General features: G+C 38.4%; 1 protein-coding gene across 1 annotated transcript in view; it reads right to left on the bottom strand.

Annotated features, from left to right (window-relative positions):
- TNKS (tankyrase) overlaps positions 1-13,359 on the bottom strand; it is a 173,224-nt gene that overhangs the window by 38,398 nt on the left and 121,467 nt on the right. Inside the window, exons 9-12 of the mRNA XM_037055295.1 lie at positions 11,491-11,612; positions 9,902-9,993; positions 9,742-9,820; positions 919-1,090 (exon numbers count right to left, since the gene is read on the bottom strand). Of these exons, the coding sequence (XP_036911190.1) occupies positions 919-1,090; positions 9,742-9,820; positions 9,902-9,993; positions 11,491-11,612 (465 nt within the window). The remainder of the gene's footprint in view (positions 1-918; positions 1,091-9,741; positions 9,821-9,901; positions 9,994-11,490; positions 11,613-13,359) is intronic.

Raw genomic sequence — 13,359 nt, 5'->3', positions numbered from 1 at the left:
TGCAGCTTTTTGAAAGGTATCAGTGTACTTAGACCAGGACCATATCATTTATAAATTCATTTCTGGACAGTAAAGGGCACATTAGAAAATACTCATCATAAAAAGGAGGCCTCAGCCTATAGGTAGGCACAAGAACCAGAACTTCCGATTCCTCGTCTGTTGCCTTCCTCCTCCTACTCCTCTAGTTTGCTACGTCGTCCTGGAGCAGATCCACCCCACAGACAACATTAAAGAAATGAGAGAGGAAGGTCCATTGTATGAAATATCTTTTGTATCAAGTTCATCATTTTTCAGTAGATAATGTTATTTTGTCTAATTTTGGTGCTTTGGAAACTGGTGTCTATTTTTGTGTCAGTTTTATAATCTTCCTCAATAAACTAAGTACTTAAAGTATCAAAATTGTACTAGGTAGGCACTGTTCACACTCAGCCAGGTTTTATAATTATACTTAAACCAGGAAGAGATAATTTCATAAAAGTGCAATAAAGTTGAGAATCACAAAACACAGGTCAGAATATAACACATGTAAGAATGATTAATTAAAGATCACTACCATATAAAAGATCTGTAATTTTCACTATTGATAGATTTTAGAACTACCATAATTCCACACTGTTTATATGAACTTTAACTAACTTTGACCATAACACCCAAGTCAGGTTTTTAAATTAAAACTGAAAAAATTAAAGAGTATTTGCTTCCTTCCCCTGATGCCTATCTCACCTCAGCAAAAAAGGCTGACAGGTCTCCAGGCTAAACTTTAATCAAGGAAAGGGAGGAAAAATATTTAAACAAACAAACAAACAAACAAACAAACAAACATTCCAAAGAGCCACTTGTAAAGCAGGAGGCACAAAGTCTGTCCGTGTGCAGCAGCGGACGTGGAAGAGAGCGCGGTGGCGAGCTGCTCCAACTCACCGCTCAGAATCTGCTGCACAGCTTCATTTCCCATCTGCGCTGCTGTGAAGCCTTGTAAGGAGATGATGGACGGGTCGGAGCCGTAACTCAGCAGGAGGCGGCAGGTCTGCAGGTGGCCAGCCAGGGCAGCTCTGTGCAGAGCAGTCTGCCCAAGAGTGTCCAGTGCGTTCATCTGAAAAATCATTGGGTGGGTACATGAGATGGAGCATCCGTTTTTGTTTTCTTTTATACTCAAGCAAATAAATTCAAATGAGAAAAAGAAATCATCAAAGCTTTTTGAAAAATGCAAGTATAATTCATTATTAACTTGAGTCACTGGTTCTCGAGACATATCTTCTTATGTTACCCTTCTCTGACCACCTTACTGAAAATTACTACATACCTATCCCTTTCCTAAATGACCATCTTTCTGTCCGTCCGCTGCGCCCTGCCATTCCCCTGTACAACCGCAATGAAGGCTGAGACTTTGACACCCATTGCCTATCACACTAAAAATGTTCATTATATACTTCTGGATGAAAGGGTTTTATCCAACTTGTTCTCAGAGTATCAAAACAACATAGTATGTAAAATAAAAAAAACAGTCAAAGTAGTTCACTTCTTTTTTATTAAATTATAATAAAATGACCTAACTGAATTACAAACACATTTAAGCCAGAAATAAAAAAGATTTAAATATAAAATGTTCCATTTTTAAGAGTCTGATGGGTATTAAGAATAATAATCTAGCTAGTTTTAAAACTGAGACGACATTGTTTCATGTTAGCGGATAACCTAACCTGTTCCAGGGTGTCCCACAAACCCCTCCCACTGCGGTCAGGACCCACGTCCCCGTGCACTGTACACACCGCTGCTTCCGAGAAGCCCTCCTTTCCGCCTTCCTGCACTGAGATCTAGTCCAAGCTCCCTCTCCTCTAAGAAGCCCTTCTTGATTACCTGCAGCCTTGATAATTACTTTCTTTCTGAATACCTATGTTATAAATTATAACACTACAAAAACTTTTGTTTACCAAATAAAACTAAGACTGTGGACAACATGGACTGCATTACACTTCCTGGGTCCTCCGTAAAGCTCCTGTTAAGGGTGCCCAGTAAATTCTCAAATACATGCTTGTTGGTTATTCAAAACGTTTGTGTACACGCACCAAATGCATAAGGAAGAAAAAGAGGATTTAAAAAGACTGATCTCCCTGTCTCCAGTCTATCATCGATTGACACAAGTGAGGCTGTCGCACGAGTTTAGGCAGGGACTCATCTAAATCTGTAACGGGGTCTCACAGAATTCGCCGTGGAACACTGACACATTCATCACCTCTGCCAACAGAAAATGACCATTTCACACACAGACAGCATGAAAGTGCAGCTGTCAGCACGTACTGATGGAAAAGACAGGCTGCTCCAGCTTTTCTGTATTTCTTTTTTTTAAACCTGTTTTTTAAATCCTTACCCAGGGATATGTTTGCTGATTCTAGAGAGAAAGGAAGGGGGTGGGGGGATAGAGAGAGAAGGAAGGAGGGGTTGGGGGGCGCACGAGAGAGAAACATCAGTGGGCTGCCTCCTGCACTCAGCCTGACCAGGGATCAAATCCACAACCTACGCATGTGCCCTAACCAAGAACTGAACCCGCAACCTTTCTGTACCCTTGCGGGTACAGGATGACACTCCAACCAACTAAGACACCCAGCCAGGGCTTTCCATATTATTTCTTCACCTCAAGAGGAAAACATAAATTTGAGAATATTCTCATTCTTAACATTTTTCTACTAAATTCTTCAATCATCGTGATGAAAATCTTCAATGCAGCTTGTTAAATCATGGGAACATGGTTTGAGAATTACTTGAGAATTATTACTCTGAAATACAGAACTTACCAAGTTATTCCTCAGCTTAGTGACTGTCCAATGCCTTCATTTAAACTTGAATGAATCCCTCCACATGTCACTTAAGACTAGCGATAATTTACTTTTATACTACCTTGCTTTCTACTATATATATATATTTTAAATCACAGTCTAATAGGGCTGCCATTACCCCAGCTTTATTAGATTATACTGAAGCCCCACTCTATGAAGGTTAGTTCCTAAAGTCACCGTAAAAGATAAAATACACCTTTGGTCCAAATTACCCTTGAACACACCTCACCAATGCAATGGGAGGGGCAGCCGTAGAGTTTCTTGGTAAATCTAACGGCAGCCAGTTTTACCTCCAGTGTCTGAGCAGGTCGACTGAACAGCAGGTAAAGTACAGCCAGTATTTTTAAACATTAAAAACACTACGTGTAAGAAGAGCTTCTCTCTGTAAATATGTATGGTGAACCTCAGGCACAATGCAGAAAACAGCGGATTCACATTCTTTCATGAGTATATTTTAAATGGCCACATAAATAAGTATCTGCATAAACCTGTCGATTATGGGTCTTGACGCTATAGCCTAGGAACAGGTGGTGGGCATTTTACAGCCTTTTTAGCTTGAAGGTAAGAAAGATGATCTCATCCCTTTTTACAAAAATTTTCAAAAGTGCTTTTTGTTGAATATTGCCAATGATTATGCCAGCTATTACACATGCACCTTGAGTCTCTATGTCTGTAACTGGCTTTCCAGGAGAGAGGAGTCTCACAGGAAGTATCTACCCTCCTGAAGCAGGAGTCTGTTCACACCACCTACCTATTCGAAAGTTTCCAGAGGCTCTCCAAGGACCGTGAGAACAAAATCGCACCTCTCCACTGAGACTACCCAGATCTTGCTCCAATGCGCCTTTTCAGAGTTTCATTATTCTTCTCTACCTAGTAGACTAATCATAACTGCTAACAAATTCTTTTTAGCCAAACTTGAGTGTACTATTTGTGAACCTTCAAAATTCACGTGGAATTAAAAAAAAAGCTCTCCAAAAAGGAGGCATATATAAATATTATAATAATACATAATTGCTTTAGTAAAGGGGTGCTTCCCTCCTCCCATGCCCTAAGTGCCTGAGAAAGAACTCCCTGAGTGTACTGGTCAGACTGGAGGACACCAACACAACAGCTGTGCTGTCTCACTCATGTTCTCCTTTCCACATCCCTAAGACTCGGGAGAGGCAGTCGCTGCAGGAGGCATAATTCTAAGTCAAAGATATAAGGTAGGGGCTGCAAAGGGCATATTTAGACTGTAGAAGAGTAAAACAGGAAAATATAGTCTATTAAAACAAAAGATGAAGCAGATGAACAAAGACTGACAGAAAAAAGAAACTCACGCAACCTCAGAGACAAAGGGAGAGAATGGCAGCCGAGGTACCCAAGCGTTCCCAAATTCCTTGTTCTAGTCTTTTGCGCCTCTTAGCTACAATTCCTACAGATTATTTCTACAGGATAACCACATGATTATCTCAAAAAAGTAATAAGCATACGCTTACATAAGTGCAGAATAGATTTCCACTGGTGCTTAATCTAAACTTACTTGCTCTGTTACTGGTAACTAGTATGTCTCTGAGACACTGGCCTCTTTGGTGTATTTTGATACAATCAAACCTCAGATATTATTTGAACTATAAAAGATAGATTGGAACTATAGCTTTAAAAGCACTTTAACACCTGTGGGCTAACAGAATATGCTTATCAATCCACTTATAGAATAGAATTAATAAAACACTTATAATGAGCTAACACGTAAGCAAAGACTCCTGATCAATTCCCAGTGTGAGAAATAAGCCCACTTAATGCCAATTACTATCAACACAATTTCTCCTTACATACAATATAAGTAAGTCTGTCAACTTAAGACATGAAAAATCAGAAGAAATTTTGTTATCTTCTACACATTTAACAGATGCTCACTAATGACAAAATTGCAATGCTTTTATGTATGGAAAAAAGTACCTCTGAATGAAACCTTTTATTTTTAGGTATTAATAATACCATATGCAATCAGGGCTCAAGTTCTACTCAATAATAAGAACAGACAAGGAAGGAGCAATAGAATACAGAATGCCAGGGTAGACTAGCAATAATAAAAAAACCCCTGATGTATAAAAGACAAAATCTCTATGTCACTCCTATTTAGGCTTATAGTCATCTCGCAAAGTAGAGCATTTGTAAAGAAAATTATTAATTTTTTTATAGTTTACCATGATAAAAGTGGATTTCTCACATAGTTGGTTTATATCCCCATTCTATTATAATCCTCCTTTCCTTACTAGCCATTTGTTTTCTATCTTTTTGCTAAACATTGCCTGTTTACCCCTCTGAGTCCAAATCCAGTCTCTACCCTGCTCTGTGTCTTAGGAAAATCACTTGCATGGATCACATCAATGGGTTCTTGTGGTCTTGAACTTCTTGTTGTATTTGGCCAATGGGGACAATGGCAGGAGTAGGGTTGGAATACCTCTATCAAATGCTGCAGGCGTGGTCAGGTGGCCTTTTCCACATGGCTATCCCCCTTTCTGGTCCCAGTGATCTTTTCCTTTCCTTGCCCTTTAGGCCTAGGGATGACACCATCTCCCCACTTGCTACTAGTACTGCCTCATTCCTTCTTGATTTCCTTAAACGTGCCCACACCTTTGTGTATAATTTCTTTATTGAACGGTCCTCGAAATACCCACTTTGAGTGTGCTGCTTATTGCCAAGACCTTAATTGTCTACTTCTACTTTGGAATGCCTCCTTCCAAAGCTACCAGAGCCCTCACGTGAGAATTGCCAAATTAAGTGCCACTGTCTACCTTGATTCCTCTCTGTAGCACTGACTGATCGCCTGTTCTTCCTTCCTCCTCCTTTACACTCAGTAAACACCGAGATAGGCCTTTCTGTCCCCTCTTCCCCTGCGCTGTAACATGGGCCACCCTCAAAGGTTCCCTCCTGCCTCCCACTTCGCCTTTCCATCTTTCTCCTACAGGAGCCCTGCTCATGCCCACAACCTATAGTCACTGTGTTGCTGGCTACCCAATAGATATTTCTAATCCTGAACTCTCTTTTATTTACATTAGTGATTTATTTCCAACTGTTAGGTTTATCTAAATGCTCCTCCATCACAGCAATTTTCAACCTGTGTGCCACGGCACCCTGGTGTGCCGTAAGATTTCTTAAACATGCAATACCCAATCTCAGGGTACTGACCTCTTTTTCCTTAGACCATCAAATAAAAAAATGACAAGAGCCAACACAACTTCCAGTGTGAATTAATCAAAATTATACCTATTTTTATTGCCAGAGTGGCAAAAACTACATTTTTTGGTGTGTCCCGGAATTTCAGTCATTAGTTTGTGTGCGCCATGAGATGGAAAAGGTTGAAAATCACTGGTCTAGCGTATTAACTTCAAGTACAAAATCGCTATTGTGGCATAAGAAACCAGTATTTCTCTCTAGTCGTTTTACTTCCATTTTCTAGTACCATTCAAATGCCCAATTCATTTCCCAGTAATATAATTAGTCCTTCACAAGTGGCTTTCATCTTTTTTTTCCTTGTTCATTACTAATGTCATTCAATTGGTTTAGGGTTAGCTTCAAGTTTGATAACTGCTTGAACACTGAACTGTCATCTCCCACAGTACCCAGCAACAGTCTTGATCATTTTGCATCTCAGTATTTGTTGAGTTAGTGAATTGAAAAATTATAAAGGGATTATATATATATATATATATATATATATTCAGATAATTAAGGGAAATACATAGTATATAAGTTTGAAAAACAACTAGGAAAAAAATGTAATGCTCATACTTACTAGTAATCAAAGTTATTACTTATGAGTTCAAATAAGGTTCAGGGAAATAGGTCCAAAGTCACAAAACTAGCAAGTGGAGGATTCTAAGCTGAGAGCTGTACCTGTCTATATTAATAAACAAAATATGTTTAGTCTAATCTGCAAAAGAATGCTTTGGCTTATATAATTACTACTAAGTTCTTCCTAAGGGAGATATTAATTACTGGTAGTAACTCTCCCTGCCAGGTTCCCTGCCCTTCCTGGTTCAATGCCCTCAGTTGGAGAATGGGACTCGTCCTGAAGAGGAGGCACAACGGTGGACACAGTGCCAGAGGGCAGAATCTTCATTCAGGGCTGGTGCTGCTTGTTTTGTAGGTGTTTTTAAAATCAAATGGGAAGCCATGAGGTGCCTGAAAATCAAACTGAAACCACAAAGAAAGAACACTAAGCAAGCACAGATTAGGGCCCACAGTAGCTAAGTTGGGTTTTTACTAATGCATTAGTCACCGGGTAAACCAACTCTGAGGGACAGCAGCATGTTTTGGAAGCAGGGAAGGAGTGACTGGGCGGATGGCAAGTGGTATCCATTGGTTCACAGCCCCAATAAATAGGACTCCCCCCTCCCATTTTAATGTACCTAATAACAGGTATTCTGAATTACCTAATACCAGGCATTTGGGATTGAGTTGAACTGTGGTGGAAAAACTAGGAGGATTATGCAAGTTTAAAAGTCACTCTGTATCACTGCCAAGGTGTTTAAAAGTATACATGCCCTACTGATGCACTTTTGACGTTGTTGATGAGCATGCACTGTGAACACGAAGGGCAGCCAAAGACCGAGAACCACAGAACTAGAGTAATGCTGACTAGGATAGGTTATAAGATGATGTTATTTTTCACTGAACCTTCATGACATAAAACGGCTCATGGGAGACAAAGGATACTTTCTCAAAACGAAGAGCCTTATTCATGGCTTTTTAAGAACATTATAAATACCATAAGGTTTTTAAATTTTTCATATTATTTTTAAAGATTTTATTTCTTTTTAGAGAGAGGATTTTATTTATTTTTAGAGCGAGGGGAGAGAACATCGATATGGGAAAGAAATATCAACCAGCTGCCTCTTGCACGCCACCAACTGGGGACCTGGCCTGCAACCCAGGCATGGGCCCTGGCCAGGAACTGAACCAGAGACCTTTTGGTTTGTAGGCTTATACTCAATCTACTGGTCCACAGCAGCCAAGGTGCTATAACGTATTTTGAAAAACAGGTCAATGATAAATGTGATGCTCTTATGTGTAGCAGAAACCCACTTAGCTTAGTACTGTCTGCTTAAAAGCAACAAGACCTTATTTATGTAACAATGCAGTATAGTACCCTCAAAACAGGTGATGAATCTGTAAAACTGTTCCCTTTCACTTCATCTTATCCTGATTTTTTGGTTAAAAACGTCTTTTTACAGCAAGAATATCCACATTTTTTGGATCATGTATTTCATGGATAAAAAATGTTTTAAGAACACTCAGTACACGTAAGCTCATCTGTAAATTACAACCAAGCAGTGTTCTGCTAATACATAATAAATATGTATAGAACTTGTAAAAAAAGAGTAATTACCAAGGGCAGGAAAGAGATGAAACAATTAAAATTTTAAAAATACTTCAGTTACCAACGGTACAAAATACCTTTTGGCTCAATTAAAAAAACTGGAAAAATCCTTTACAAGTTGTGATAGAAACACGAGGGTCTGACTCAGCGCTCCTTCCAATGGCTGGTCCCAAGGGCTGAGGAGGCTCCCCACAGACGCTCAGAGCCACTGGGGAGCCACTGGGGAGCGGGCCTGGTGAGCAGCGCCTTCCCAACCGCATGGCAGTTACTAATTACGTTAAGGTTTGAACTGACATTCTGATACGAAGACTGCATCTTTCTTGATGTTCTTACGAACTTACAAGGAGATGCTGCATTAAAGTGTTTTTAATATATTCAAAAACCATCTAAACACCAATTAAGAAAGACTTTTAAAACAGTTTAGAAATTGGTTTTCAAGGTTTTTAATTTTATAGCTAAGAGAGCTGCGTGATATAGTTACATCATTTTGGAGGCAAAAAAACTAAAAAAGACAATGGACATTTTCTAAAAATCTATTTTCCAAAACATCCTGTTCATTTTTTAAAAGTTTCTTTTAAAACTCAGTTACTTTCTCATTCATTCTAAAATATGTAACTTTTACCCTTAAGGGTTTAATTATGTTTCATTTTTTAAAAAATTACCTATATACAAGTAATAGTCATTTGTTGTCAAAAAACTATCAGCAAATTTTGAACTCTCTTATTTTTATTTTAAAAAGCACAACACAAAGTATGATAATTCCTTAAAATATTCATTATGAACTAGCCAGACAACCTGTCTGTGCTGTCGGACTGCCACGGTCACTCCCTCTTACCATCAACAATGGTACTGTCAAGGGCTCTCTCCCACTGGTTAGGGTAATATCCATACATCTCCTGAGTGGGACCCAAGTAAAGTGCAATATGCCGAGAGATGCTGAAAGTGAACGGGTGAGTGAGGCTTTCACTGCCAACCCCTCCCCAGCCAAGCTGACACATGGACTTAATGAGGTTGCCAGCATAAATCTGCACAGTAACTATTAACAGATCTTAGTCCCTTTATTCTTAAATAAAGATTACTATTTTGACAAATGAAAACTCTTTAGTATTGAGGTCATTTGAAAAATTATCATCAATTTGAAGAAATACAGATGTTCATTAAAATAAATAGTGACATTTTGACTATTATTTACCTAAATTAGTTTCTGATAAGCCATCACTGGTGTTGACTATAAAAATATATCAACTCCAGTATTAAAATAAAATAATGCAAAGTTGAAATGTATTTCAAATGCTGAGACTGTAGTTACACTTTATTGCTTTATGGAAGAACGATAGTAAATTACAATGAAACACAGGTAATTCTTTTTCCTAGTGATAAGATTTAAATCAGCTTTAAAGGAGAATCAGTGAATTCAAATACATGCGAACAATCCTTTATAAAATTATTTTCTCTCTGATTTTCTGGAAGAAATGAACAGCCTTAAGAGCAGCTGGCCACGCAATGCCAAGGGCGGCACTGTCTGTCCGGCGCGTGCCTCACCTTGGCTCCGTGCTTGTGGAGAACCTCCATGACGTCGTTGTGGGCTCTCTCCGCTGCGACGTGCAGCGGGGTCATGAAGCTGCGGAGAGCAGAGCAGGCAGGTTACTCACCCCTAGAGCACGTCCCCCTTTAAGAACCGAGCAACTGCAACTGCACTTACTCTTTGTTTTTCTCATTGACATTTGCTCCTTTTCTAAGTAACAACTCTGTCACTTGTTTTCGCTTGGGATGCAGGGAGGCCACAGCACAGTGCTGTAAAGTAAATTAAAGTAAGTTAGTAAAATAAACTTCCATTTAGAAGTAGGTTTCTGAATTAAGTAGCACACGCGGACTATTTAGAATACTGTTTTCTCAAAATGTACATTTTACATTATCAAGATGATCAAAATTCCTCCTAAGTACCCTGGAAGTACAAAATATAAGTCTTGAAAGAAAGAGGAAATTATGCTCTTAGTTAAGCACTAAGAGAGACTTTTTTCTTTTCCTTTAGCCAATACATAATTATCCAGTCTGTTTACTTGCAGGTGTCAGAATACTGTCTCTCCAAAGTTGCAAAGTCTCTAACTGCATTTCTCAGTCCTGCGTGAGGCTGTCAGCCATGTAATTACCGCTTCTCCAAGCCCTCCACACAGGTACTCCCCACACTGCAGAGAATGAGCCTTCGTGCCCCGGGACAGGCAAGGAGGTAAGGGACCCAATGAGTTCAGAGGGAGAAGCATTCTCAGAAATTTTGTTTTCTCCTAGATTTATACAACGTTTAGATTCAGATCCATTTTATATTAATGTTTGTGTTAAAATTGAAAAAGTAAAAAACTATTCACAGTAAATAAAACGAACACTCCAAAAAGCAGGTCAAGTTCGTTCTATGACTTTGAGTGTCTCCTGGCACAAGGCTGTGTGGCACGAATGTATCTGAATCCCAGTGTGCGGGCCATATATGTAGGTGAAATGCAGTTGGACATTTCAGTTCGGTGACACTTGTGCTGTTGTTGCCACACGTACTGATGGCAGCTGGACTAGTTCGGGGCCCGGCACCTGAGAGAATGTTAACAGGAGTATTCAGAGATCCGAGAGAGGCATCTCCAGTGTTTGAACTCTGAATTCAGGAGCACTCTAACCAGCCCACACCTGAAGGTTGATCTGGCCAGTCCCAATGAACATAAACTAATTTTTCTAGAAGTACCTTGGAAGAGAAAACATGAATCACTAAAGACAACTGGGATGGTCTGGAAAAAAACTTTCACAGTCTTACCATTTTTTATAATGAACTTACTAATTCTTAGAATGTAATTACTCAAAAGGATAATGCAAGTTATCTCTGAAAATACTGTAATCTTCTATAGAAAACAAATGTGTATTTGTCTAACAACCACAAGAAAAAGAAGATTCTATAGAGAAGATCACATCTTGTATCTATGAAAGTGTTGGCCACAAAGGGGGATTTGCTGTAACATGCAAATAAATCCACCTTTGGGTATTCGGGTTGGTAAATACCCCTTTTGGTTGTATTGGGTTGGGTAAAAACAAATGTAAAAATAATTCCCAAACCAAGGTTGAGCAAAAGTCTATTCTCACCCTGAAAACCATTGCTTTTTGAACCAAATTTAAAAATTAATTCAACCAACATTAAAATGGAAATCCCTGTCACTTCAGATACCACAGCTATTTTAAGGTTCTAAAATGAAAACCGTATTTTGTGCTCACATCACTATTAAAAACCCACAGAAGAGATTAACCAGAAAGTCTTACCAATGCGGTTTCATGAGACTGTGGTTGTTTGAAATTAATGATTTCCAAGGCAAGTGTTTTTTTAACTTTGGCTAGGTCTGCTTCTCTGGCTGCTTGCAGTAAGGAATGACCTTTAAATTCATCTGTTAATACAATAATTGTTGACATAACAAAAATTTAAAATCTATAAAATCATTAGCATAATTACAAATTATGAAAATTATTAACTTTATATATTCTCTACTTTAGCAAGAGCAGCAGCATGACGATACAGTGATAAAGGTGCAAAGATTGAGGGTGTAGTTTAATAAAAAATTTTGAATTATGTATGCTCTAAAATAAGACTGGTTTGTACTGTTAAGAGTTCATAGGTACACATACAAATATACTCACTCCAGGAAAGTTTTAAAACAAGAATGCTAACTGTCCACCAAATGGAAACCAGTTAAGTAACTTGTGAACACCTATCCACTGAAATACCTTGTGTCTCTTAGAGAGAAAAGGTAGACCTATATTTACTGACACTGAAGTATGTACTGTTAAATGAAAATTCCAGTAGCGTAAAAGGAAAGATAAAATGACCCATTTTTTTGGTACTGTTACTACTACTATTGCCACTACAGCTAAATGTTAAGTAAGAATGTAAAAAAAAGGCATTTAGAAAAATATTCACCAAAATATTATGCAATGATTATGTCTTGACAGGGAAGGAACTAAATTATGGAAGAAGTGCCAGAATTTTAAATTTTTCAAAAAATAATTAATATTTTATTTATTTTTGTATAAGCAAGAGATTTTTTAAAAGGGATTTCTAAATTAACTGCATAAATAAGAATCCAATACTTTAAAAATATTTTAAAATCTTTTTTAAAAAAAGATTTTATTTTTAAGAAGAGCAAAAGAAGGGATGAAAGAGAGGGAGAGAAACATCAGTAAGTTACTTCTTGCACACTCCAAACTGGGGACCTGGCCCGCAACCTAGGTATTTGCCCTGGCTGGGAATCGAACCAGCAACCTTTTGGCTTGCAGGAGGGCTCTCAATCCACTGAGCAATGCCAGCCAGTGCAGAATCCAGTCCTTTTATTTATTAAAAAGATACAGTCTTACTTTGTATTTTACAAGTTTGGTTTCTATTTTGAAATGACAACTTATTAACAAAAAGCTGAAAATTGTTCTCTAAAGACACACAGATGGCCAACAGACATAAAAAGATGCTGAACACCATTAATTATCTGGGAAATGCAAATCAAAACCTCACACCTGTCGGAACAGCTATTGTCAAAAAGCTAACAAATAACAAGTGCTGGCAAGGATGTAGAGAACAAGGGGCCTTGTGCAGTATTTACTGGTGGGGTTGTCAGGTGGTGCAGGCGCTATTGGAATAGTGTAACGCTCCTCAAAAAAGCTCCAAATAGAGCCAGCAGACAACCCAGCAATTCCTCTTCTGGGTATTTATCCAAAGAAAACACAAACACTAATTTGAAAGAACATATGCACCCTATGTCCACTGTAGCATAACTTAAAACAGCCAAAGTATAAAAGCAACCTATCAGTCCAATGACAGACCAATGGATAAAGATGCGGTCAAAACAAAACAGAAACATGCTCACAGACACAGAGAAAAACTGACGTTTGCCAGAGGGAGGTGGGTGGGAAAATGGATGAAAAACATAAAGGAAATACAGAGGTACAAACTTCCAGTTATAAATAAGTCACAGAATGTAAGATACAGCATAGGGGAAATATTAACAATTTGTAATAACTTTATATGATGATAGATGGTTACTACACTTACTGTGGTGATCACATCGTAAGGTATGTAAGTGTTATTCACCTGAAACTAATATATTACTGTATGCTAACTCTACTTCAATTTAAAAAAAAGACACA

The sequence above is a fragment of the Sturnira hondurensis genome, unplaced genomic scaffold, assembly GCF_014824575.4.
Source record: "Sturnira hondurensis isolate 20B ecotype Veracruz unplaced genomic scaffold, ASM1482457v3 Scaffold0008640, whole genome shotgun sequence".
Taxonomy (NCBI): Eukaryota; Metazoa; Chordata; class Mammalia; order Chiroptera; family Phyllostomidae; genus Sturnira; species Sturnira hondurensis.
Note: the sequence above shows the minus strand (reverse complement) of the source record. Positions and strands in the feature narration are given on the sequence as shown.